Here is a 23,991-nt window from a genome sequence, read left to right as displayed (position 1 = left end):
GGGCGGGGAGGAGATAAAGGGGAGGGGCGGAGGCGGACGAGGGCCAGAGACACGTAACGCTCGGAGAGGAACGGCGGCAGCAGCTGTTGAGCTTCGGTGGCGACGAGGAACTCCGCAGCAGGTAAGAAACCGTCGCCGCGGTGGCCCCCAGAGGCCTACTTCCGGTTTCGTCTCCGTAGCAGCCGGACTCTGGAGGCGTCTAAAAAGAGAAACGGTTTCTTTTCTGAGGAGGCGACGTCAGCGTCACTGGCCCCACGCCCCTCCCCCTCCGGAATTCCCCGCCTCAGGAGGAGGGGGAGGGGAGGGGAGACACACGGTGCATATAGAAGACATAGATAAATATAGGCAGTGTGTGTGTGTGTGTGTTTATATATATATATATATATATATATATAATGTGTGCATGTATATATGTGTGTGTATGTATATATGTATATCTTGTCGGTGTGTACATATATATATAGAGAGAGAGAGTGTGTGTGTATATATATATATATATAATAGAAATTGTATATGTAAATGTATATATGTGTGTGTGTGTCGGTGTGTACTTATATATAGTGTATATATTTATATATAGTGTGTGTGTACATATATATGTAATGTATATATGTAAATGGTAAGTGTATATATATATATATTGTGTGTGTGTATATATATATATATATATAATACAGATATATACATTAATAGTATATGTCTGTATCTGTCTAGATCTATACTGTACATAGAGAGAGAGAGGTGTGTGTGTATATTGTATTTGTGCATCTATCTGGATCTATACTGTATATCTATATCTAAATATAGATATAGATGTGTGTGTATCTACCTATCTGCCCGTCTGTGTGGGGCCAGGCTTGGCTTCCCCAAGAGCCCCTTTGGGGTGTGTGTGGGGGAGTGTCTGGGGATGACGTCATAGAGATCACCCCACCCTTTTTCCTTAGCTCCTCCCTTTCTCTCCCCCGCCCCTCCTCCTCCTCCTCTCGCGGAAGGAGGGAGGGAGGGAGGGAGCAAAGGTTGAAGGGCGGCTCTTCTTCTGGGCCAGGGATCAGGAAGGGCGGGGGGGGGAGGGCTGGCCTGAGGAACCGGATCTTCAGAGAGGATGCCAGCCACAGCTGCTGGTGAAACGTCAAGAATAAACTCTTCCAGAGCATGGCCACATAGCCTGAAACACCCACAAAAAACCCACTATTATTGTTATTGTTTTGCATTACTTCTTAATACTACGATGGCCAGGCTTGCGTCCTCAGAGGCCGCTAAAATGTTGGGGGCAATTAGCTTACACCAGTGGTTCTCAACCTTTGGTCCTCTAGATTTTTGAGACTTCACCTTCCAGAATTCCTGAGCAATGAGCATACTGGATGGGACTTCTGGGAATTGAAGTCCAAAACACCTGGAGGCCCAAAGGCTGAGAGCCACTGGCTTACACATTGGAAACGGCTTCCGGAGTGCTTAAGTGCACTGATAAGCGGTATAGAAATGTACTTGCTAGTGCTATTGCCACATCTCCTCTCAGTCTCTGCGCCCTCAATTCTTCAGTCGACTGTTGGAGACCTGAGGAGGGTGAGCTAGCATTGTATGCTGTGGACTGTGTGACTCTGAAGATCAGAGTTCAAGTCCCAGCTCGACCATGGAAACCCACTGGGTGACCTTGGGCAAAAGTTACACTCCCTCAGCCTCAAGAGGATGGCAATGGCAAAAAACCCTTTGAAGAAACTCATCAAGAAAAACCCCAAGATAGGTTTGTCTTGGGATGGCAATAAATCAGAAATGGCTTGAAGGCACACAACAACAGTGAGATGAAGAAGTCGATGGAGCTTCGAAAGTTTGCAGCATGTATGTCATGCATTTTGGTTGGCCCAATAAAAGATATCACCGTTTTGTGGATTTGAGATGTTATTGTATTATGGACTTCATGAGTTTCCTCAGGCAAGGAAGACTCACAAGTGGTTTTTGCCAGTTCCTGCTGCCTCTGAAATATAGCCTATGACACCTGGTACAGTGGTACCCTGGGATACGAATGCGCCGCCTTACGAAATTTCCGGGTTACGAAAAAAATCCAATTAAAAAAACTGTTCCGGGTTACGAAGGTTTTTTCGGGTTACGAAAAAATTTTTGGTGCTTTTCGGCGCTATTTCACACGAAATCGCGGCTTTTCCCCATTAGCGCCAATGGGTTTTTTCGGCTTGCGAAGTATTCCGGGTTACGAAAGCGGCGGCGGAACGAATGAATTTCGTAACCCAGGGTACCACTGTAGTCCATAGTCCATGGAACTGTAGCTTTGAAGACATTACTCATCTTTTTGCATAACACAAGAACTAGAAAATGTAAGACCTAAATTAACACAGAGGATCTTAAAATATCTCTGGGGTTCCATCAACCCACAGAGCTATTAAATGCCATGATACTGAAAAGTATTGCCTTTGCCAGCTCTGTCGTGTAACTCAGTAATGTTCTTTTGTGTCTGTGGGTGCTTTCAGGTCTCCTGATGGTGACCCCATGGATTTCATAAGCTTTCTTTAGGCAAGAAAGACTCAGAGGTGGTTTTGCCAGTTTCTGCCTCTTAAGATTTAGCTTACAGCTACTGATAGTGGTTGGTCTCTCATCCAAATACTAACCACAACTGACCCTGCTTAGCTTCCAAAATCAGGCAGGACCTGGTGCCTTAGGGTATTAAGGTCACACTACCACATTAGGAGGTTAAAAATATTAAGTATCATATAGGTAACAAAAAGAGTTGTTTGCCTTCAGGCTCACACTATAATATGCCTAAGAAATGAAAATATGTTCAGCTTCTTGCAGTTGCAGAGTAGAGGCTTTTTAAAAATAAGTTGTCTAATCTCTTTCAGTTTCCCTCATGTGTTACATTGGTCTGCGTTCATGGGTGTGTTTCCTAACCCCCTTCCTGTTGCTTATTTTTCTTGCCAAAACATGTGCGCACTCTCACACACAAAACAGATAAAGAAATGGCCTGTGTGTGGCAGGTAGTTTGGGTAAAAGGACCATGTTTCTAGTAGTCCAGAACTGCCTGGTGTGGGTCAAGGTTTACGTGTCAAGCTGGCCTTATCTCTGTAGTATTTCTTATTCTTGTAGGACAAAGAACTTGCTAAAAAGGAAAGGGGTAGGAGTCAGCTAGTTCCCCCAACAGGATTGCAGATGAGGTATTACCTTCTTCCAAATAAATCTTTATCTGTTCGGGGTTTTTACCTGTTGCACAGCCACCTGCTTATAATAATAAAAATGGGCTGTACCAATATGTCCAGGAGCAATGGAGATGATGTGGTATCCATTCTAGTTGCCATGTTTCTATGTTTCAAAGGTTTAAGGGGGTTTCTGGAGAGGTAGGTTAGGGAAACCATCATTATGTTTGCAGGGCTTGAGAGGAGCTTGGAATTGCAGAAATGGCCTTTTTGGTCCGTATGTGGCATGTGGTCTGCCCTTGTCCACCTTGATTTAGAAATTAGACCCTGCAGCCAGGGAAAAACTGGCCTTCCTCTGCAGCTACCCTTCAGTTTGGGGTGCTAATGAAACCAGTTCCTATGGTAATACGTTACAGATTCAAGCTGTCCACAGGCTTTGACGTTTTAGATGATTTGTCTGCAGAGGCTGGGTGGGCCTATTGCTTTGTGTGCAAATTGCTCCATGTTCTGGAACTGACATTGTTCTCAAATTCCAGTTGGTTAATGAGACATACTGAGCTCGTCAGTGGGCAGCATTTCATCTCCATGAACCTTTTCATTAGACTAATATGAGCAAAGGCATGGGATTGGTCTTATCAACACAGCAGATGTACCTGCTGTGGGACAGTAGTCTTAGGCAAGTTACAGACCGCCCAAAACGGGCGGTCTGCCACTGCCGCCAGTTGCTGTGTTTGGGAATTGCGGCGGCCAAACCGCACGGTTCCCGGGCGCAGCCAGAAAGAAGCGCTGAAATGGCACTTCTTTCTGGGGCCCGGAAGTGGTGCTGTGAGGCACTAGTTGTGCACTCGCAGCATCACTTCCTCTGCGCAATGTCCAGATGTTAAGCGTCCGCAACGTCAAAATGGCGGCCCCTGTGTGGACGGGCGCCACCATTTTGTACGGACTCGGTCCGTATTAGGGTTGAGGGGCGTCAGGAAGTGACACCCCTTCTCAACCCTAACACGCCCCTTCCTAACCCTAGCACGCCCCTTTGGCGCGTCTGTAACGCGCCTTACTTTCCCTCTATAGCCCTTGCCTTTCTCCTTGGTTATGGTCTTGGGGAGAGGAAGTCTGAGCTTCAAATAAAAAAAAACCCTTCTTGAGCTTGGGACAATTGGAATAAAACTGCTTCTTGCTTGAAGAGATGTCTGAGAGTGGAAGGCTTGAAGAGCTTGGCTAGGAAGTGATCAATATTTGCAAAGAGAGGAGTGCAGGGGGTTGACCTGTGAAGCTCGCTGCTGATGTTGAAAGTCAGTTTTACAACCTGTTTTGTTTTTTTTTTAATGAGGACTGGTCTGTCACTCACTCACTAAAGCTGGGGTACGGTTTTATAGTTTTAGTGTTGCTCCATTTCTAATTGCTCAGAAGGTGTGTCTGTGTTTAGGAGAGATTGGGAAGGGCTGGGTGGGTTTTCAAAGCATGAATCCTTTACTCAAAGTATAAGCCCTTCTTTGATAGGATAGTAGGCCAGGTGGATTGGGGGGTCTTGAAAAGTAACCCTGTTACACTTGCTTTTAAAAATGAAAGAAAGAAGTGCTAGTGTTATCTCTTTTAATTTAAAATCTGTCTTGAGTCACATTTCCTGGGGAAAGGGCAAGATATAATGCTTAGACATTTAAATCTATGTTAACATGTCTCCTTCTCAACTATCAGCAGTTTCCACCAGCAACAAAGTGCATCTTGGTACAGAACTTCATGACTGAGTAGCTTGCTTTCTGATGTCATAGTGGCTCCATGGGTTTATGATGTTATAGGTCATTGTGTAACACTGTTTTGCTGACCAGTCATCTGATTTGTGTGAGGGTCAGCCTGCTGCATTTATTTAGTGAGGGATCTCTAAGGAGGGGGGGTATTCCCCCTTCTGCCTCCCTCCCTCCCTTCTCCCCTCCATTTCTTTGACAGTAAGTTCCTATGAGGGGGTACTGATGGGTAGAATATGTATTGTCTCTCTGAAGCTGTCACTCAAGACTAGCTTTCAGGGTTAAAGGTTGTAGGTATGACTAAGTATTAGCTGACATTTGTTGATAAGTAAGGGATTCTTCACTTCCTTACAATCAAGGTCATTATTTAACTTGGTTTACAAAGGTGCTGCCAAGTTACAATTTGTTCTGTCGTTGAGAGAGTCCTTGTCAATTTTAAATTCTGTTTTGGATTTGTTTAAACGTAGAATCATGTGGTTTCCACCTAATGGGCTCAAACTAGCCAAGGATCTCATGGTGCATAAACATGTGAAAATGTACCATGTGAACATAGGTCACTGGGGACAGGGACAGGTTTTGATGTGAGAGATGAAGCTTCAAGTCTTTCCTACCCCCAAAGTTTGTGGGATGTGTTTGGTCACGCACCGTTCAGGTGAACAGGCATCTTATGCTGGATGAGGAATAACTGGCATTTCATGGGGACTAACAATGATAGAGTGCTTCATATATATACTCTGTCATATTATAGTTGTCCCTACATATCCATGGATTTGTTTTATCCACAGATTCCACCATCCATGGTTTGAAAATATTCAAAAATAAATAAATTCCAAAAGCAAACCTTGCTTTTGCCATTCTATATAAGGGACACTATTTTACTATCCATTGTATATAATGGGACTTGAGCATCGGATTTGGTATCCACGGGGGGTCCTGGAACCAACCCCAGTGGATACCAAGGACCCACTAAATATACTAGGATCAGCCATGATCTGACTAACATCTTCTGATCCTTTTAGGTAGAGATGGCAAGGACTGAGCCTGGTGCTTGCTGATGGTAAAGTATTTAGTCTAATGACTGAACTGTGGTTCCTCCTAGAGTCAGTAATTGGAGTTTGTTTGTTTGTTTGTTTGTTTGCTGTTCAATTCACCTGCCCTTTTGCTTGCAGCAGAGATTGGGGGATTCAGATTCCTAAAAGAGAAACTCTTTGTACTTGGTCCAGTATTGCTAAGAGCAAAAGCTTTGGAAGACAAGTCTTCTTCAGTGTAGCTTTCTAAACCAGCAGTTCAGCATTTAAAGGATTGTGATTATCTAAAGTCTAGAAAGAGCCAGTGTTCATGACTTGTCTCTGACCATTATCGCAGCTGCTAGCTTAGCTTTTGCTTAGTGGTGTTTTTAAAAGAGACACAGACTAGTTTGCCATTGTTTCTTTGCTTTAAATGTTTCCCTTATTTGGGGGTAATGAAAATGCAAAATAGCTTTTAGTAATCTGTAAACAGATTGGAGAGCCAGGGTGGTGTAATAGTTTAAGCATTGGATTACGACTCTGTAGATCAGGGTTTCATTCCCCACTCAGCCATGGAAATCCACTGGCTTTCACACACTCTTAGCCCCAGAAGATTCTGTGATAGGTTAACCTCACAGTTGCCATTAGTTGGAAATAACGTGAGGGCACGCAACAACACCAAACAGATTCCAGACTTTTAGTGTTTCTGGAGATCTCTTGGCTAAGATCACATGTCAGGCTGGAACTGTGGCACTTGGGCAGTTGAAGACCATATTCATTATATCCTCTGTTGTTCGCTGTCTTGGTGATTTTTAAATTGTGTCCCATGGTCCGCTGGTCATCTGAGCTCCATTCTGGTGATCCATGGGAAGGCTGTGGAATTATAGAGAATGTGTGCCTATGGCTCTGCAGCTGATTTCTCTTTTCTCATAATAAAATTATTATTATTATTATTATTATTATTATTATTATTATTATTATTATTGGGAATATTGCTTCATTTTTGTTCCCCTTCTCTACTAAAAGGAAGCACTCAAAGTGGTTAACAGATAGCTTTAAAGACCATAATGGGGGATAATGCAATTATGATATAATACAAATGTAGTAATGCCCAGACTGAAGGGGAAAAAACTTACTAAAATTGTATTCATGCTTTAGTCAGTTGAACAAAATTAAGTTTAAGTGGTCTGCTAGGACCCTCACAGTTTCTGAGTGACTGGCGAAACAAGTTTGAGAACAACTGCACTGTATGAACAATCTTATATATAAAACACCTATTATGTCACTAGGAGAGGTTCTTGTTAGAGCATTATTAAGTTGGAAAGATGCTGAGCAAATCTAAGGCTTCTGAGAACTATTTGTTTTCACAGGATCTAACTATGTCTGGTGTGAAAGACATACTGACAATTATAGTTTGAGCAACGAAACTGAGTGGTATTAGACATCACTCCTGCCACACCAAAATCCATTCCTCACAACCTATTCAGTAGTCCAGTTTAGAGGAGTGTGAGTCATGTTGTTGTTCCTTTTGCCAGACAATTGGGTGTCAGAAATCCTGATGAATACATCATTGGAAGGTATACCAATACATGCAAAGGACCTTCTGTCTTCTCCCTCAGATAACACTAATCAGCAGGAAGACTTTCCATTTGCTAAATGACAAGGTATTTATGGCTTCTGCCACTAGAATCTAGGTATATTTTGTCCCTGGATCCAATGTGTTTGAAGAGGTGTTTGTATTTGTACATCATAATTACTACAGTTTGTAAAAAGAATAGTCTTCATGCTATACATTGGGCCCTTGGTATCTGCTGGGGTTTGGTTCCAGGAAACCCCGTGGATGCCAATATCCGTGGGTGCTCATCCCATTAAATACAATGCTGTAATTGTGTCCCTTATATAGAATGGCAAAATCAAGGTTTGCTTTTTGGAATTTATATTTTTGGGGAATATTTTCAAGCCATGGGTAATTAAAAATGTGGATAAAGAATCAATGGATACGTAAGGTAGACTGTATTTAATTTTACATATTCTGATGTCATGTTTTGAGGCTAGTGGGTTAAATAACATGCTATATTTGTTCAGCATCTTTGCTCGGAGAAGGTTTTTCCCCTCCCCATTCAAATAATTATAATTCCAAGTCAATTCTGGTAGAATTTGGTGAAAGGTCAGTGCTTAGCAGAGTCTGTATCCTCTGTGGAGAAAGTCCCAGAATCAGCTCTTGTTAACTCTTTTTAAAAAGACAGAGAGACATTTCTGGTAGCAGGGCTGGGAAGGAATACTGCCACCTATTATGGTATAAATGGGACTGGTTAAGAGGAAATAATAGCCTAGCTCTGTAAATATTTGTAGCTGGCCCATAATGTAATGGAGTCTGTGATCTGTTCCTGTTGTGACTTCAAAGGCTAGTGCCTGGTGCCTGGAGATGGTGGGTGGATAGATGCCTCTCAAGCTTAAAGCTACTGCTGTTAAGCCTTTATTGTCTGGTTATAGCCGCCTCTCAGTCTGACATGTTTTGAACCCTTAAGAGAAAGTTGGGAGACTTTCAGGTCAGAGGTCTGTCCCTATGGAAAAGTCTAAATGTTGCACATGAAGTGTCTCTAGACCTCCTTGAGTCAATCTGGCTTCAGTCTTGAAAAGTTTTTGGCATGCTTGTAAGCTGCTTGGTAAGGTGAGGAAGACAACTTGCCCTCTTGACCCTTGCCCATCATGGCTGGCCGTCCAGGGGGGGGATGCATTGATGAGATTCCTCACGGATATCATCGGTGCATCCTTCAGGGAAGGACATGTTCCATCTTGTTTAAAGGAAGCGGCGGTTAGGCCGCTCCTGAAAAAACCTTCCCTGGACCCCCTGGATATGAAGAATTATAGGCCGGTGTCATTGCTGCCATTTTTGAGCAAGGTGATCGAGAGGGCGGTTGCCCTTCAGCTCCAAGCTGTCTTGGATGAAGCCGATTATCTAGACCCATTTCAAACTGGCTTTAGGACAGGCTTTGGGGTTGAGACTGCCATGGTTGCCTTGACCGACGATCTGCGTCTGAGCATTGACAGGGGGAGTGTGACCCTGTTGGTGCTCTTAGACCTCTCAGCGGCTTTTGATACTATAGATCACGGCATCCTCTTGGACCGCCTGAAGGGGTTAGGTATTGGGGGCACTGCTTTGCAGTGGTTCCGGTCCTTCCTCTCGGGCAGGTCTCAGAGGGTGCTACTCGGGGACTGTAGCTCCAGTAAGAGGTACCTCACTTGTGGGGTTCCTCAGGGGGCTATTTTGTCCCCGATGTTATTTAACATCTATATGAAGCCGCTGGGTGAGATAATACGGAGTTATGGTGCTGGGTGTTATCAGTACGCTGATGACACCCAAATCTATTTCTCCGTATCTCGTTCGTCGGCCTCGAATTCCGATGGCATCTCTTCTCTCAATGAATGTCTTCAGGCGGTAATGGGCTGGATGAGGAAAAACAGATTGAAACTGAATCCAGACAAGACGGAGGTGCTCATGGTAGCGGCCCCGAAACCAAGAATTGGGTTGCAACCTCCAGTCCTGGATGGGGTCACACTCTCCTCCAGCGACTGTGTTCGCAGTCTGGGGGTGCTCCTTGACTCGTCGCTCCTGATGACAAATCAGGTAAATGCAACGGTTAGGAGTGCCTGTTATCAGCTTCGGCTGATACGCCAGCTGCGCCCTTTTCTGGAAGTAAGGGATCTCGAGACGGTTGTGCACGCACTGGTAACCTCACGCCTTGATTTCTGTAATGCACTCTACATGGGGCTACCCCTGTGCTTGACTCGGAAATTACAGCTGGTTCAAAACATGGCAGCCAGGCTTGTGTCAGGTACATCTAGGAGGGACCACATTACTCCGGTTTTGAGGTCCCTCCACTGGCTGCCTATCAGCTTCCGGGCCCAGTACAAGGTGTTGGTTATCACCTTTAAAGCCCTAAATGGCTTGGGTCCAAGCTATCTCAGGGACCGCCTCCTCCCGTACAATCCTCCCCGCGCTCTCCGGTCCTCTGGGAGGAACTTGCTGCAGCCTCTAAAATCTAGGCTTGCGGCAACCTCCCAGAGGGCGTTCTCTGCTGTCGCCCCCAAACTCTGGAACGACCTGCCGGATGAGATCCGTCAGATAACATCATTAGACAGCTTTAAAAAAGCGGTCAAGACGGATCTCTTCCGGCAGGCCTTTCCAGATTAACCATCCCTTCCCAGGTTCCCTGATTCCCTCATTCCTCCCGTGGCCCCATCTTAGAGATGGTTGAGGATCAACAGAGGGATATCAGGGTTTTTAGTTTTAATTGCTGTTTTTATCCTTGATATTGTATTTTTAATATGTTATACTATTTAATACTGTCTTAAGGGGGGGAGGGATAAAGTGTTTTTAATTGTCATATTTTATATTTTACTGTTGTTAACCGCCCGGATTGGTTTGCCAGAGGGCGGTATACAAATAAATATTATTATTATTATTATTATTATTATTATGAGTAGAAGCATAGCTGTGCCAGTCTCCATATTTCCTCTACCCTAGTGTGACCTATTTTGGGGCCCTAGCATACATTCACATTAGCTACCATGCGCAGCAGTCTGCTGTGTTTCTACTTTCTAGCTTTTCCAGCTAACTACTGCTTAGGGAGTTGTCTTTTCACACCTCTAGTCTGCATTTTTTGAAGAATAACTTTGGGGTGTGTCTTTCCCACAATGCAAGCAGACATGTGCCAGCCGAAGAGCCTTTAAATGTGAAGCAAAGCTAAAATGAAGGTGGACACGTGTAATCCATTGAGACTACGAATGCCCTTAAATGGGGGAAAGCCATCCTTTCCTGCTGCCAGGCTTTCTCTTTCTCTATTCCAGGCCAGGAAGAATATGATACAACAAAATCCAAAATCTACAAGCAGTAATACCTTTACTGGCCCAATGCCAAAGCATTATGCAAGCTTTCAAAAGGTCATTGTCTTCGTCATCAGGCAAAGATTTTAAAAATCATACAGGAGCATAATTAATCCTAATCCTTGTTTAGGATTTCCCTGTTGCAGCTACCCCTGAATACCCCCACCTTTTATTTCAAGTTACCTAATTAAAACACAACAGGATAATCCTAAGAAAGAGAGAACCAAAAGACTGGGACTTAACTCTTTAAAGTTTTCTACCTCCAACAAAGATAAACTCCTTCATTTCACTCCAGTTTGGCAAGTTTTACCACCTAAGAACTCAGAAGGTTTTCCCGATGTAACAGTACAGAAACTCATTGAGAAATTCTATGTTCTCTGCCTAAGAATGGAGCAGTTAGCTTCACATGGGAAAGGGATAACTGGATCTCAGGAGAAGTTACTTTTCTGTTGCTAATGGACCTGAGATTTTATTACCCCTCTTTTGTTGTTCTTTGTCACCAGTCCTCCCATGGTCAGTAATGGAAGTGGCCTCTGCCTGTGTTGAAAACCCTCAGTAGCATCTTAACTTGACATCTCAGAAAGAATGTAGACCTGTAACTCTAACATTCTAGCCATTTCTTCCTCTTGTGTGATTTTTAATCTTCTGTGCCTGAAGAATAAGTAAGTGAAGCTTCAAAAGCTTGCATATTGTATTTCATAAAATGTCAAGAGTTTTGGAGCTTGGCGGTGGCTTTTACCTCTCTTAGGGATAGAAAGTGAGCCTTATACTCCCAGGTCTGGGATTTGAAATCTGGGCTAAGTCACACAGTAATTTAGGTTGGGTGTGCATGCGTGTGCGTGTGCATGTGCGTATGCACACGCACACACTCTCACTCTCTGATGCCAGTATAGCTCACATGTAACCTGGCAAACCTTGTTGATAATCTATTAACTAGGAACACTTTCTGAAGCAGTAGGAGACTAAATGGAATGATAAAAAGTCAAAAGCAACTTTTGGAGGGGACAAGTGCCAGCCTGGCATTTTCCATCTTTGCCAAGGAGGAAGTGTCATAGTGTTTCTCCATCCAGAGGGTGGATAGGATACTTGCAAAATCACCTTTCCTTACCAGCCAATCTGGGTCTGCCTTTCAGGCTTGTCCCCAAGCTTTCTCCTCCCCTGCTTGTTCAAGGATAAGCAGTCAGTTGTGGAACTGGTTTCAACTGAGGAGGTTGGAGCAATTGCTAGTTATTAGGCTAGAGCCGTATGACGAGAATAACTTCTTGTGGTGTACGTATTGTGAAGGGTGTCACTGTACTGGGAGATGGGTATCTCACATTTGCAATTTTTTTCCTTGGTGGGTATAAATCCTGTACATGTTCTAGAGGCACCAGATCCATCTGATCTTGGAAGCTAAATAGGGTCAGCCCTGGTTGGTATTTGGATAGGAAACTGCCAACAAATACCAGGTGCTATAGTCTATATTTCTGAGGAAAAAACTGGCTGGACCACCTCTGATAATTTCTTGTTTAAGAAAAGCCTATGGAATTAATGGGATCACCGTACATCAGCAGGCGACTTGAACACATGTATGCACACACTTATATGTTGAAGCAAGACAGTACAGAGGGAAGGAGTCCCTCCTTGAGAATTGGGGAGCTACAGATTGCACTTGGGAGGGCTGCCTACATTGCATTACCCCATCTCTGCCTGAGGAGGTCATTATGGGTGTTAATAGGAGTGCTTTCCACAATTGCAAAGCCACCCTCCCCTGGGAGTTCAGTTTCCCTCAGGAGCCTGTTGCAACGGCTTGCAATAATTGCACTGTGTGTACCAAAGCGACTGGGTGCCTGTGAAACTGCAGTAGCTACTCTTGGATATTCAGACCAGGACAAAACAGGAGCCGCTTTTGGGTCAGGTGGAGAATCACGAATAGAGGACAGTGATCTTTTTTCCTTTGCACTGGTATTTCCTGAACCATTTTACTAATCTGCTGGTTAACTACTAATATTTCTGTTCCTGGATATTTCTCTCTGCCGCCTCTTCTTTTCTTTCTCTCTGAATTTCTGGAAATCAAAGTGATTGGTGAAACCTGGGGTCAAAATTTGTCTCCAAGAGTAGTATGGATGTAGTGAGACTTAACAATTGGCTTATGTATCTGTTCCAGTCTGTAAGGACTAGCTGGACTTTTCCTGTGGAGTTGGGCTTGAACCTTCTGAGTGTCATTAGCTTATTCTATTATTCAGTAGTTTGTGACCTCCCCCTTGGCTGTTAACATTTTAGTGCGCGCACACACACACACACCCATTAGTTAAAGGGTTAGTACTGTGTTCCCTTTAATGTTTCCCTCATCTTTGTTAATTCAGTAGTATCAGGATTATTAGCAAATGGCTTGAAGCTCCTTCTGTTGGGAGGGAGGAGATTAAGAGCTTTGAGATGAGGCTGGCATTCTTGAAATGTTCCTAGTAATGGGAGATTGGTCCCCTCTGGAATCTCTCAGTGGGTTGGAGCATGTTGAGTACAGTAATATGGTTTGGGAAGCTAGATAGGAGGGATTTGGTTTGGGTTCTGAAAGGTGTGGATGCCTATGGGTGTTAGGAAATGCATTGCTCATTCCTAGAAAAGAGCTCTGTGGCTATCCATTCTCCACTGATGCGGCTTTATACTTCCTTCCTACAGATTGTGTATTTTGACATCAAGAAAGTTGTGTCAACCTGCTGGCTAGCAAAATGGATGTTTTCAACAGGAACATAAATTTTGATGCTCTCTTCAAATTCTCCCACATGTGAGTAGACCCTTGCCTTGCTTAAACTCTCTGTATTCTATTAGTCTTTCAGAGATTTGCTTCTTTTAGATGTGTTTGGGAACTGCTGGGTGATCTTGGGGGGGTCTGTTCTTTAGTCCAGATGTTAGTTGGGAGTGGAGGATGTGGGTTGCAAGAGCTAGAACTCTTCAGGCTTTTAAGTTTCCTTGTTGAGGGAGTGGCCTCCTGCTCAGGATGGTATGTAAATTGGACTAAAAATCAAAATTCCATGTAATTGGTTGTGCCCTAATGCAATGTCAATAGTGCAAATCTTATATTAATCAAACAAATATATGTATTTTTACAGTACATATTTGCATGCACTATCTTATTTTTATCAATTATGGAAAGGGCAAAGAATGATGCTCTTAAGGTTTTTTTTTTTTTTTAGCCTGTGACAGCATGCTTGGCTGCTATCTCCACCCCATGCCTCCCAACACCTAAGACTGGGAGATACTATCGTGCTCTTTCTAGAATTTAAGATTCAAGATTTTTTTAAAGGGAAAAAAGCAAAAGGAGCTCCTTGTTTTAAATGTGAAAACTGAAGCTCTCAGTATGCTAAACTTCGTGGTTATCACTAATCTGTTCTGACATGTACAGTGATCACATTTCATATCCTGTGCTTTTGAAAGTCCTGGCAGAGGCTAGAAATCTTTCCTTGAGAAGTGTGGAAGGTTTGCATTGCCTTGCTTCAGATCTGTCAGAGTCCATGTTTCTAAAGGGAATGGAGTTTGCAAAGTGGGCCAGACTTTTCTGATTCTGGTTCCCATTTCTGATTGAAATGGTCTCGTACTAGTTTTTAGGAACATCATCATAATTATTATTTTATTGTATTGTATCCTGTCTTTCTCCCAATATAGGGAGCACATGCACTGTACAGAAGAAACATGGCAAATCTTTGTGCTTCAGGAGTATCACAGTGACCAGACCCTAGGATCCCCCCCCCCCCCCCCGTTTTTCCAACTCCCCAGACTTTGGGCCTTGCAGCAAGTGATTTCTTGGTAGGGAAGTCCTGGCGAAGTGGCTATAAGTGTTTACTTTCACTAAGATGATCCCTGGCAAATTAAGTCGTGTTTGCTCTTAGTAGTTTGTTGAGTGTTTGGGAGCTGGGGAACAGCAACCAGGGAGTGGCTGTGCTTCAGCAAACTGGAGATGGTCGCAGCACTGACATTGTTCCTTCTCTTGTCCACTGCAGCTCCACCTCAACCCAGCAGCACCTGAAGAAAGTCTATGCTAGTTTTGCACTATGCATGTTCCTAGCAGCAGCTGGAGCATACATCAATGTGGTGACTCAGCTGGTGCAGGTAAGGGCATTTTGGCATTGCTCCCATACTGATGTGTACGTGCTGTGTCCATTGGATAGTGCTTGTGAGATGGTTGCAGAGCATGTTCTCAAAATGACCTTTGTGCTGTTGTTTGGGATTGAGTGACATAGGGCCCACACGCATGTTTTTGCAGCTTCTTGTCTTTTCCTGTCATGGTATATCTACATATAGGTGTTTGTTTAAAGAAGAATTTGACTCCCAGAAGCTTCTTAAAAGTGTCATTTGTCCATTGAAACAAAGCTCACATTCCCCATGTACATATGCCTCACTTCTCCCAAAACAAGAAGTAGATTTCCTTAAGATCCATTTCCAAATTCCTTGGGCAGCAGCAAGGTGTAACTGCAGTTAGTTTGGGAGGGGGATTGCCCTTTGGACCCACTGACTTGGCTCACTTTGCCACTGAGTATAGTCTTCCAAGCTGACCAAATGAGCACTTCTACAGATATATTCTCACAAGCAAATATCACTGCATTCGCCAGGACAATGTGGGTGTTCATTCAAGTTGGTTCTGACATATTGCAGCTCTAGGGTTGCCCTATCAAGGGATTTTCTTGGCAAGATCCATTCAAAAAAGGGTTGCCATTGCTTTCCTCTAAGTGGGGCTTGGCCAAGGCCACCCAGTTGGTTTCCATGTCTGAATGTATATATTGAACTCCCGCCTTGTAACATCCAAAATCCAACACTGAAAGCACTATACTGCACAGGCTCACTTTAATAGGATTTATTCCCAAGTGCATTTAGGATTTCACCACTTGTTGTTTTGAGTCTCACATGGTAGTTCAAAATCAAAATGTTTAAGAAGTTTTAAAAAAATATATTATTCTGGTCTCTTGGCACTCATTGTGCAAAATAGTGAAAGGTGGGAGGAATTGAAGTCCAATAGAGTAGAGTCAAGTCCAATAGAATAGAGCATTGTTTCCATATATTCCCTTATGAACTGCAAAGAAAAAAAGAAATAAGAACAAAACCTGCCTTTCAGTCCACTAAAGGGATCTGGAATATCCTTGAGCAGGCCATTTAACCATGGCTATTGGCTGGGTTACTGTCTGGGGCTTATTAGAATGGAATTGTTCCAGTTTTATGATTTAGATTGAGCCTGTTCTTTCCTATAGAATTTCTAGCCCAAATTGTACCCCCATTAATCTCCATTCTATCTTGCAGTTCGGTCTGTTGACTGGCCTGGGAGCATTGGGTCTTATGATCTGGCTGATGGCCACACCCCACAGCCGTGAAACAGAAGAGAAACGGCTGGGCATGCTAGCAGGCTTTGCTTTCCTCACTGGTATGTGCATCTGGATAAATGAACAAGGGAGTGAATGCAGTGAAGTTTTGTTAAATGTCAAATTTGGGATTTCCACCAGTGGAGGACAAATAGTTTGTATCAGGATGCCTTCAGACAGACTGCCCTGTAGGATGGGGTTGATGGCTGTGCTGTGTAAACAGTGCTGCTGTATAGGCTCAGTTACTATAGGTCTTTGCCCGTCGTCCTGGTAGAGTGGCAAGGTTTCCATGAGAATTGCTGGTGCAAATGAGTCTGGCTGTGGGCTTTGTAATTTATAGTCATAAGCAGCTGCCTGGGGTTGCTTTCCTGGGGAGTGACTTTACATTACGATTGTATGTATGAAAGAGAGAGTCTGGAATTATCTAGCAGACTAGAAAAGTGTAGCCCTAGTTCCCTTAAAATGGTAGTTTCTTATGAAATGCTATAAAGATGTTCTAGGACCCTTAGTTGCTTTCTGAATAGTGAGAATTTCACAGCTTTTCTGTCTGATTTTGATTATGGATTTCAATTCAAGAGCCAAAATATGAAATCCCCAAACTATTACTTTGTTCTTCCAGGAGTCAATCTAGGTCCTCTGCTGGAGATGTGCATTGCCATCAACCCCAGGTAAGAACAAAAACCCTGACTGCCTTGTTCCATGCCACTCTTAAAAGTACCACTCCAGCAGGTTGTCAGGAACCTGCCTACAACCTTTCTCCACAGAAAACTGGCCAATTACAATTAAGTTTGTAATTAAGCCAGTCATGCTAATTATAGGCCCACAGTTAGAGTTTCCCCTGTATCTCTGGCTAAATTATTTACACACTTATTTTTTTAGCTACACCACATTCTTGTATTCAACTACATAGCTCTCCTCTTGTCCACTTGATCCTTTACAAAGGCCCTGTGAGATAAGTCATCTCGAAGTAACAGGCTGGACCAGTGTCACCTAGTGAGTTTCATGGCTCAATGGAATCTGAACCTGGATTTCAAAAGTCACAGTCCAACATAATCACTTCTGGCCAAAAAGCAGCCTCCTTCCACCCCAAACTTCAATTTAACTTAGCCTCCAGGTCTAGACAGAGGTCCATTAATGTCATGGAGTACACGGATGCTATGGGCTTCATTTGGATGCCTCAAGGGTGTTTGCAGGTCTCATCTGGGGCTTTGTTTTGACACCCAGGACATCACCCACTTTTGCCTTCTCTCTCTCACCCTCCCCTCCTCCCATTGCAGCATCATCCCAACTGCTTTCCTGGGCACAGCTGTAATCTTCAGTTGCTTCTCCCTGAGTGCCCTCTTTGCCAAGCGCCGTGCCTATCTGTACCTCGGAGGTAAGGATCTGTGAGGGATGGGGTTGGGAGTGGACTCGACTTTCTTTCCATACCTTAAAAGAACATTGAGAGAAAACTGCAAAATTTAGTGTTTTGTTCATTGTGGTTCTGGTTCCTTTTTGCAGGTATCTTGTTTTCTGGCCTGTTCCTGATGCTCTTCTTTTCCCTGATCAACATTTTTGTAGGCTCAACTTGGCTCTTCACAGTAAGTGGCTCTTGCCTAGTGTCAGCTTACAGGAAATGGATAAGGTTAACAGCAGCAGAGTCTCAACTGCAACAAAAATTTCCCTTTAGTCCTGAGCTGGCAAGCTTATCTCAGAATAATTCATTGTGTGGATTGTCAAATGTGTGTGCATAGCATCTTGTTTACCTCACAAAAGCCTGCCTTGGTAAATTAGTAAATGCTGCAACTTCATTTTTTTAAAAATACTTCTGTTCCTAAGAATAATCCAATCTAAATTCTATGACTTGTACATACTGTGGAAATTTTGCAGAGCTTCTTACTTTGTAGAATTCTGCCCTAGATAGGTCCAAAATACACTGCAGAAATAATCCAGTTTGAGACCACTTTAACTGCCCTCGCTCAGTGCTAGGGAATACTAGGAATTATAGTTTATTGTGGTACCAGAGCTCTCTGACAGAGAAGGCTAAATGTCTCCCAAAACTACAGTTCCCAGAACTTTCTAGCATTGAGCCAAGGTAGTTGAAGTGGTTTCAAACTGGATTATTTCTGCAGTGTGTTTTGGATCATAGTTAAGGGGAAGAACAAAGAGCTATAAAGGCTCCAGAAGCTTTCCTCACCATCGAATGAAAATCATATTAAATCTGGGATGGGATTTAGGGGCACTGTTATGCAGTGGTTCTGGTCTTTCTTGGAGGGGCGAACTCAGAAGGTGGTGTTGGGGGACTTCTGTTCGACCCCCTGGCCGTTGACCTGTGGAGTCCCTCAGGGTTCTGTTCTGTCCCCTATGTTATTTAACATCTGCATGAAACCACTGGGAGAGGTCATCCGGAGCTTTGGGGTGCGATGTCACCAGTATGCGGATGACATGCAACTCTCTCTCTCCTTCCCATCTGATTCCAAGGAAGCTGTCTCTGTATTGATCCAGTGTCAGCGGGTCAGTAATAGACTGGATGAGGGCAAACAAATAGAAGCTTAATCCAGATAATACAGAGATGCACCTGTTCAGTGGTAAGGCAGATTAGGGAATAGTGATTCAGCCAGTGCTGGATGGGGTTACACTCCCCCTGAAATCTCAGGCTTGCAGCTTGGGTGTGATCCTGGACTCAACTCTGAGCCTGAATGCCCAGGTTTCAGCAGTGGCCAGGAGTGCATTTGCATAGCTGAAACTAGTGCACCAAAAGCACCCATTCCTTGAGATGTCAGATCTAGCTACGGTGACACATGCCTTGATTACATCCCATTTGAACTACTGCAGCGCACTTTATACGGGACTGCCTTTGGAAACTGTTCAGAAACTTCAGTGAGTTCAAAATGCCACAGTGAGACTGCTGACTGGGGCCAGTTATAGGGAGCATATAGCTTACTTGCTAAAACAGTTTTACTGGCTACTGGTTCTTTTTGGGACACAATTCGAAGTGCTGGTTATGACCTATAAAGCCCTACATGGCTTAGATCCAGACTATTTGAGAGACTGTATGTCCCTATATAAACTTGCTAGAACCCTAAGCTTTTCAGGAGAAGGCTTTCTCTTGGTCCCATCAAGATCATAGGTTCCCCTGGTGAGGACATGAGAGAACGCCTTCTCAGTGGCTGCTCCCGCCCTCTGGAATGCCCTTCCGTAAGAAGTAAAGCATGCTCTGCTTCCTTTCATTGGCAAGCAAAAACAGTTTTATTCAGGCAGGCTTTTAATGTGTGATCATGGGATGGTGTTTATATGGGATGTTTGTTATATGGGGTGGGTATTGTGGTTTTAATGTGGTTTTAATGTTTATAATTTTATATTATTTTTAGCTGATATTTTTAATTATTTTACTGTAATGTTTTTAGAATTTTTATTTGTGAGCTGGCTTGGATCCCTTTGGATGCTTATTTCCTTGCCTGATACCACATTGTGAACTGGATACCTCAAAGCTGAGCGTTAAAGCTGTATGAGCTCTCAGAGTGAAGCATGTCCTTCACAGGTAGTGCAGCCATTTTGAGTGATCTGATTTGACTACCTTTGACAAGTGGGCTGTCTTCTTACCTTCAGGTTAATCTCTACATTGGACTTATGGTCATGTGTGGCTTTGTGCTGTTTGACACTCAGCTCATAATTGAGAAAGCTGAGAATGGAGACAAGGACTATATCTGGTGAGTATATGCAAACTGATTTGTGGGCATTAGCTCTACAGCTCTATAGGAGAGAGAGAGGGAGAGAGAGAGAGAGAGAGAAGCTAGATGAGGAAAGAGCTAAAAGGTGGGAATTAAAATCTAGCTTCTACAATATGGGGCTCAATATACAAAAGGCAGAATCATGCTGTTGCTGGTCACAGCACTGTGCAAAAGCAGAATGTGCTTGTATTTCATGAAGGATGTTTAAATATTTCCTAGCTAAATGAACTAAAATTCATTAATGCAGCAAGAAGCCAGATGGGAGGTAGTTGGGATCTCCTGCATTAGAAGCTTCTCTAGATCATGCTGTTTAATCCATTTAGACAGAGGGACTGATTTGGCAAGATTCATTCTGGCCTAGCACTTGTAACTGTGTGCTGCAGCTGGATACTCAGCCCATGCTTTCTCTTCTCTACCAGGCACTGTGTGGATCTCTTTCTGGATTTTGTCAACATCTTCCGAGAGCTCATGGTCATCTTGGGCATGAATGAGGTTAGTCTGCATTTTGTGCTGGCTGGCTGTTCAAAATGAATATTGCTGTGGTGGGACAAACAGTTGGCTATACCTGAGCAGCCTAAGGTGTGCATCTAAGGAGAAGGCATTCTTCCTTTCACATGCCAAGTGGGGAGAATGAAAACAACTTGGCTCCCTTGATTGATGCTTTTAAACAAGCATCCTGCACAGAACTTGACAGGTTCTCCTGACATCATCATCACATGCCCACAATGCAGCCAATATGCATTGCCTGTTATCCAAAACTATAAAAACAAATCCCTCCCTGCAGGCGCTAAAAGTGTGAGAGATGGGAAGGAGGAGGGGGGAGTTGAATGGAAAAGAAGGATTTGCCATAACAAAGTGAAAGAAAACAGAAGATGGAACAAGTATGCAGATTGTAAGGATGTGGCACATGTCTAAAGTATGAGGAAGAAAATTAAAGCAAAGACTGAGCACTGGCATCAAGTTGAAAGTGAAGAGGCACAAGTGAAGCTTGGAGAAAATCTGAGGCTGTAATCTGACATAGAGGCTAGGGAATCCTGGTTTATCAATCTGTGCTGCCCATTTCCACTTGCAGCCGGGATAGCTAAACAAACCAGTGTTCATGACTTGTTCATTATTACATCCAAAACATGATAGCTTCAGTGTTTGGGCTCCCCACCCCAGAAGAAAATCCAGGCTTGTTTTGTGGTTTTCTTTCTCTGGGTTGAGGGGACAAGCCAGAGCACTGACCGTTGCCAAGAAAACAAATTATAGGGCTGATGGTCTAAAAATTAAAATTAAGGATGATCAGTTATTTATTTTATTTCTATTTCAAAAGCCAACCATAACTCCTTGGTTAATTTTGACATACAAACCAGGCAAGAATATTTCATCTTCTTGTATGTTAAGTTTCAGGTTTTTGGAAAATACTAATGGATGTCTTTGGCTGGGTAACCACTAGGGTGGCTGCTGTTTTGGGGATCCAAATACAGACTGTCTTCTGAAGTCTGAAAATTGTTAGCCATGACTACAGAAAGAATAGATTATTGGATCTCCAAAAAGCCAGTAAATTACTAAGTACTGTACCTAGACTAGGCTTGTTTAAAAACTGTTCACCTGCTCTCTGGAGAACAAGATACAACTCGCAAGTGAATAAAATACATAGAAGGATTTGGAACATGCACAAGGATAACAGGCAGGCTATTAAAAGCATATGTTATGGCTAGTAATTTCTGTTGACCTCAACTGTCTTTGCAAGGCTGACCTAGAATTGTTAGCTCATTTAATTGCCACTTCAACAATCCTAAGATGGCACAGCTAAAGATGCTATCAGGGAAGATTGGTTTGCAGCTTCTAGGTCAAGAGATAAGATGGTTGAACAATTACCAGTCCTTTGCAAAGCACTGCCAGTACCTAGAATCATAGAGATGGAAGAGACCACAAGGGCCATGCAGCCCAACTCCCTGCCATGCAGGAACAAAGAAGCAAAGCATCCTCCACAGATGGCCATCCAGCCTCTGTTTAAAAGCCTCCAAAGAAAGATACTCCACCACACTGATCCTGTTCATCTCAAAGGGTTGTGATGGCATGAGTTACCAGCAATTACCTCTTCAGTTCAAACTATCAGGCCAATAGTGAATCATCTTAAGGAAGAGAGGCTGCATTTTGAAGGCTGGATTCTGCCCCAGAGATACTAATAATAGAAGAAAGATACAGGATCCTTTATTCTGAACAATAGGACGTCTGCCTTTTCCAGAAATCTGAACATTGATGACAATGTTTTGTACTTGTCCTTTTCAGAATAAGAAGAAGAAAGAAAAGTGAAGTTACACCAGCTGCCTGTGTGGAACCTACGTTTTCCGGCCCTTCCCATTTGCCTCTTTCTTGCTTCCATCCAACTTGACCTGCATTAAAGGTGTCCCCCACCCTATTCTGTGTGAATGAGAAGCATCTGTGACACTTTCATACTTTGTGGAAATTGGGTGTTTTCCCCCCTCTTGGTTTTTTGAGCCTCTTTGAAAGAGCTAACTGGCTGATCCTAATGCTGGAGTCTGGCTTTGCTCCACTTTTGTGTGTAAACACACTATTCCCCTTCCCCTTTTTTTGTCTGTGACTACTGTCACTCAGGTCTGTCCTGTTGACAATGATCCCACAGTTGCCACTGGGTAGCTCAAGGTAACTTCTCATCCCTCTCTGTTCCCCATCCCAGGCACCATGAGAGTTAAGGGTAAGAGAGGGAGACAAGTTCACACTTTGGTGCTGTGGGACAATTTCTGCTGTTGGTAAAAACTACTGTTTCGCACTTGTCTCCAAAACAAATAGAACTGGCCCTTTGCAAGGACTTTTTTAGGATACCCATGTTACTCAAATGGCTTTCCAGGAACACAAGGACAGCTGTATCTGGAGATAACAAGACTTGCCCAAGGTCCTCACAACTTGGAGTGGCAATGATGAGAGCTTGCTGACCCAGTGTGCTTCCTACCCTCCCCCCAGCCCCTAGTTTTGCTGCTGGGTGGCAAAAACTAGCTGCCATGCAAATGAGACTTTTTTTCTAGTCCCCATCTTGGAAGTTAGCAACTGCCACAAACAGTCCCTTGAGCCAGGCATTGATTGGTCTGGATAAGGTTCAATCTGGTTTAATGCTATTTTGGGCCTTAGACAGGTAATGCTTAGCTTTGCTGATTAGAAAGAGCCCTGCACTTTGGAATTCAGGGAGCTGAGACCAACCTAGCTCTGCAAATCTTTCCAGGAGCATAAGCTGTGGTTGTGAGAGAGGTAGCCATGTTAAGATGCAACTGTGTCTTCCCTTTTAACATCTGTGGGTGAATGTGCTGGAGTGGAAGCATCTGACATCCAGTGAGACGAGCTGCTCCTGCCTATTGGAAGCAGGATGGAATCTACAATTCAGCATAAATCCAGCTCCATGTATAAGCCTGTTAAGGAGCCTGAAAAACTTACCCTGCAGCAAACTAGATAATGTTGATCTTCCCTTCTTGGCACCCAAAGCCAGACTCCAACTCTGCTTGCTTGAGAATAAAGGAATTTCCCTTCTTCTTACTCTCCCTTTCTTCCCCCTTTGGAACCAGTGCCAAGAACTAAGCTTCGAGAGATATACTTTATAGAGACCTTGTCTAACAGGTTTTAATACAGTAATGATTACACTCTGTCGCTCATTGGATGTCCAGCTCTGGCTGCATTCTCTAGACTCCTTACTGTGAAGAGACAGGGGTTTTAAAAAAAGGTGTTTTGATTCAAATATGAAATTTACATTGTCTTGCTTTGTACGGGAAAATAAAATATTAAAATAAAAATCCTCAAATTTACCTTCTGCTTGCTTTTTTCTCTAAGACTTCTGCCCTAACTTGTTTCTTGATGACTTCTACTCAGAGCTACCAAGGCACCTGTCTTCAGGAACTGTTCAACTTTTCTCCCAGATTGACTTATGTGCTGTGAATTGCTGTATGTTTTCATGTTCTGGAATTTATTCTAGGCCCTCTAATGGTCTTCCAGGTATTGCTGGACTGGCCAGTGATGAGGTGTGATGAGAGTGATGAGAGGCACAGTTGTTTCACAGGCAGACCTAGCAGAACAGTTAGGGGCTTGAAGGTGCATCCTGCTGGAAATGATGACTGTTTGCATAGTAGAAGCTGGCCTTTCAGGAAGTTAGTCTCAATTACTTCCTCTTTTTGGGAGGGACCTTACCA

The 23,991-nt window shown here is 43.5% G+C and overlaps 1 protein-coding gene across 1 annotated transcript; it reads left to right on the top strand.

The window, feature by feature from the left end:
- Positions 1 to 23,610, top strand: TMBIM6 (transmembrane BAX inhibitor motif containing 6). The gene is made up of 10 exons (XM_042451202.1): positions 1 to 121; positions 13,432 to 13,537; positions 14,751 to 14,859; positions 16,042 to 16,162; positions 16,720 to 16,768; positions 17,378 to 17,475; positions 17,601 to 17,680; positions 19,689 to 19,789; positions 20,230 to 20,302; positions 22,088 to 23,610. The coding sequence occupies exons 2-10, from the start codon at positions 13,482 to 13,484 to the stop codon at positions 22,109 to 22,111; spliced, it is 711 nt and encodes a 236-aa protein (XP_042307136.1). The 5' UTR covers positions 1 to 121; positions 13,432 to 13,481; the 3' UTR covers positions 22,112 to 23,610.
- The last annotated feature ends 381 nt before the right edge of the window (positions 23,611 to 23,991 follow it).

Source organism: Sceloporus undulatus, chromosome 2 (assembly GCF_019175285.1).
Source record: "Sceloporus undulatus isolate JIND9_A2432 ecotype Alabama chromosome 2, SceUnd_v1.1, whole genome shotgun sequence".
Classification (NCBI taxonomy): domain Eukaryota; kingdom Metazoa; phylum Chordata; class Lepidosauria; order Squamata; family Phrynosomatidae; genus Sceloporus; species Sceloporus undulatus.
This window is presented reverse-complemented; position numbering and strand designations above follow the sequence as displayed.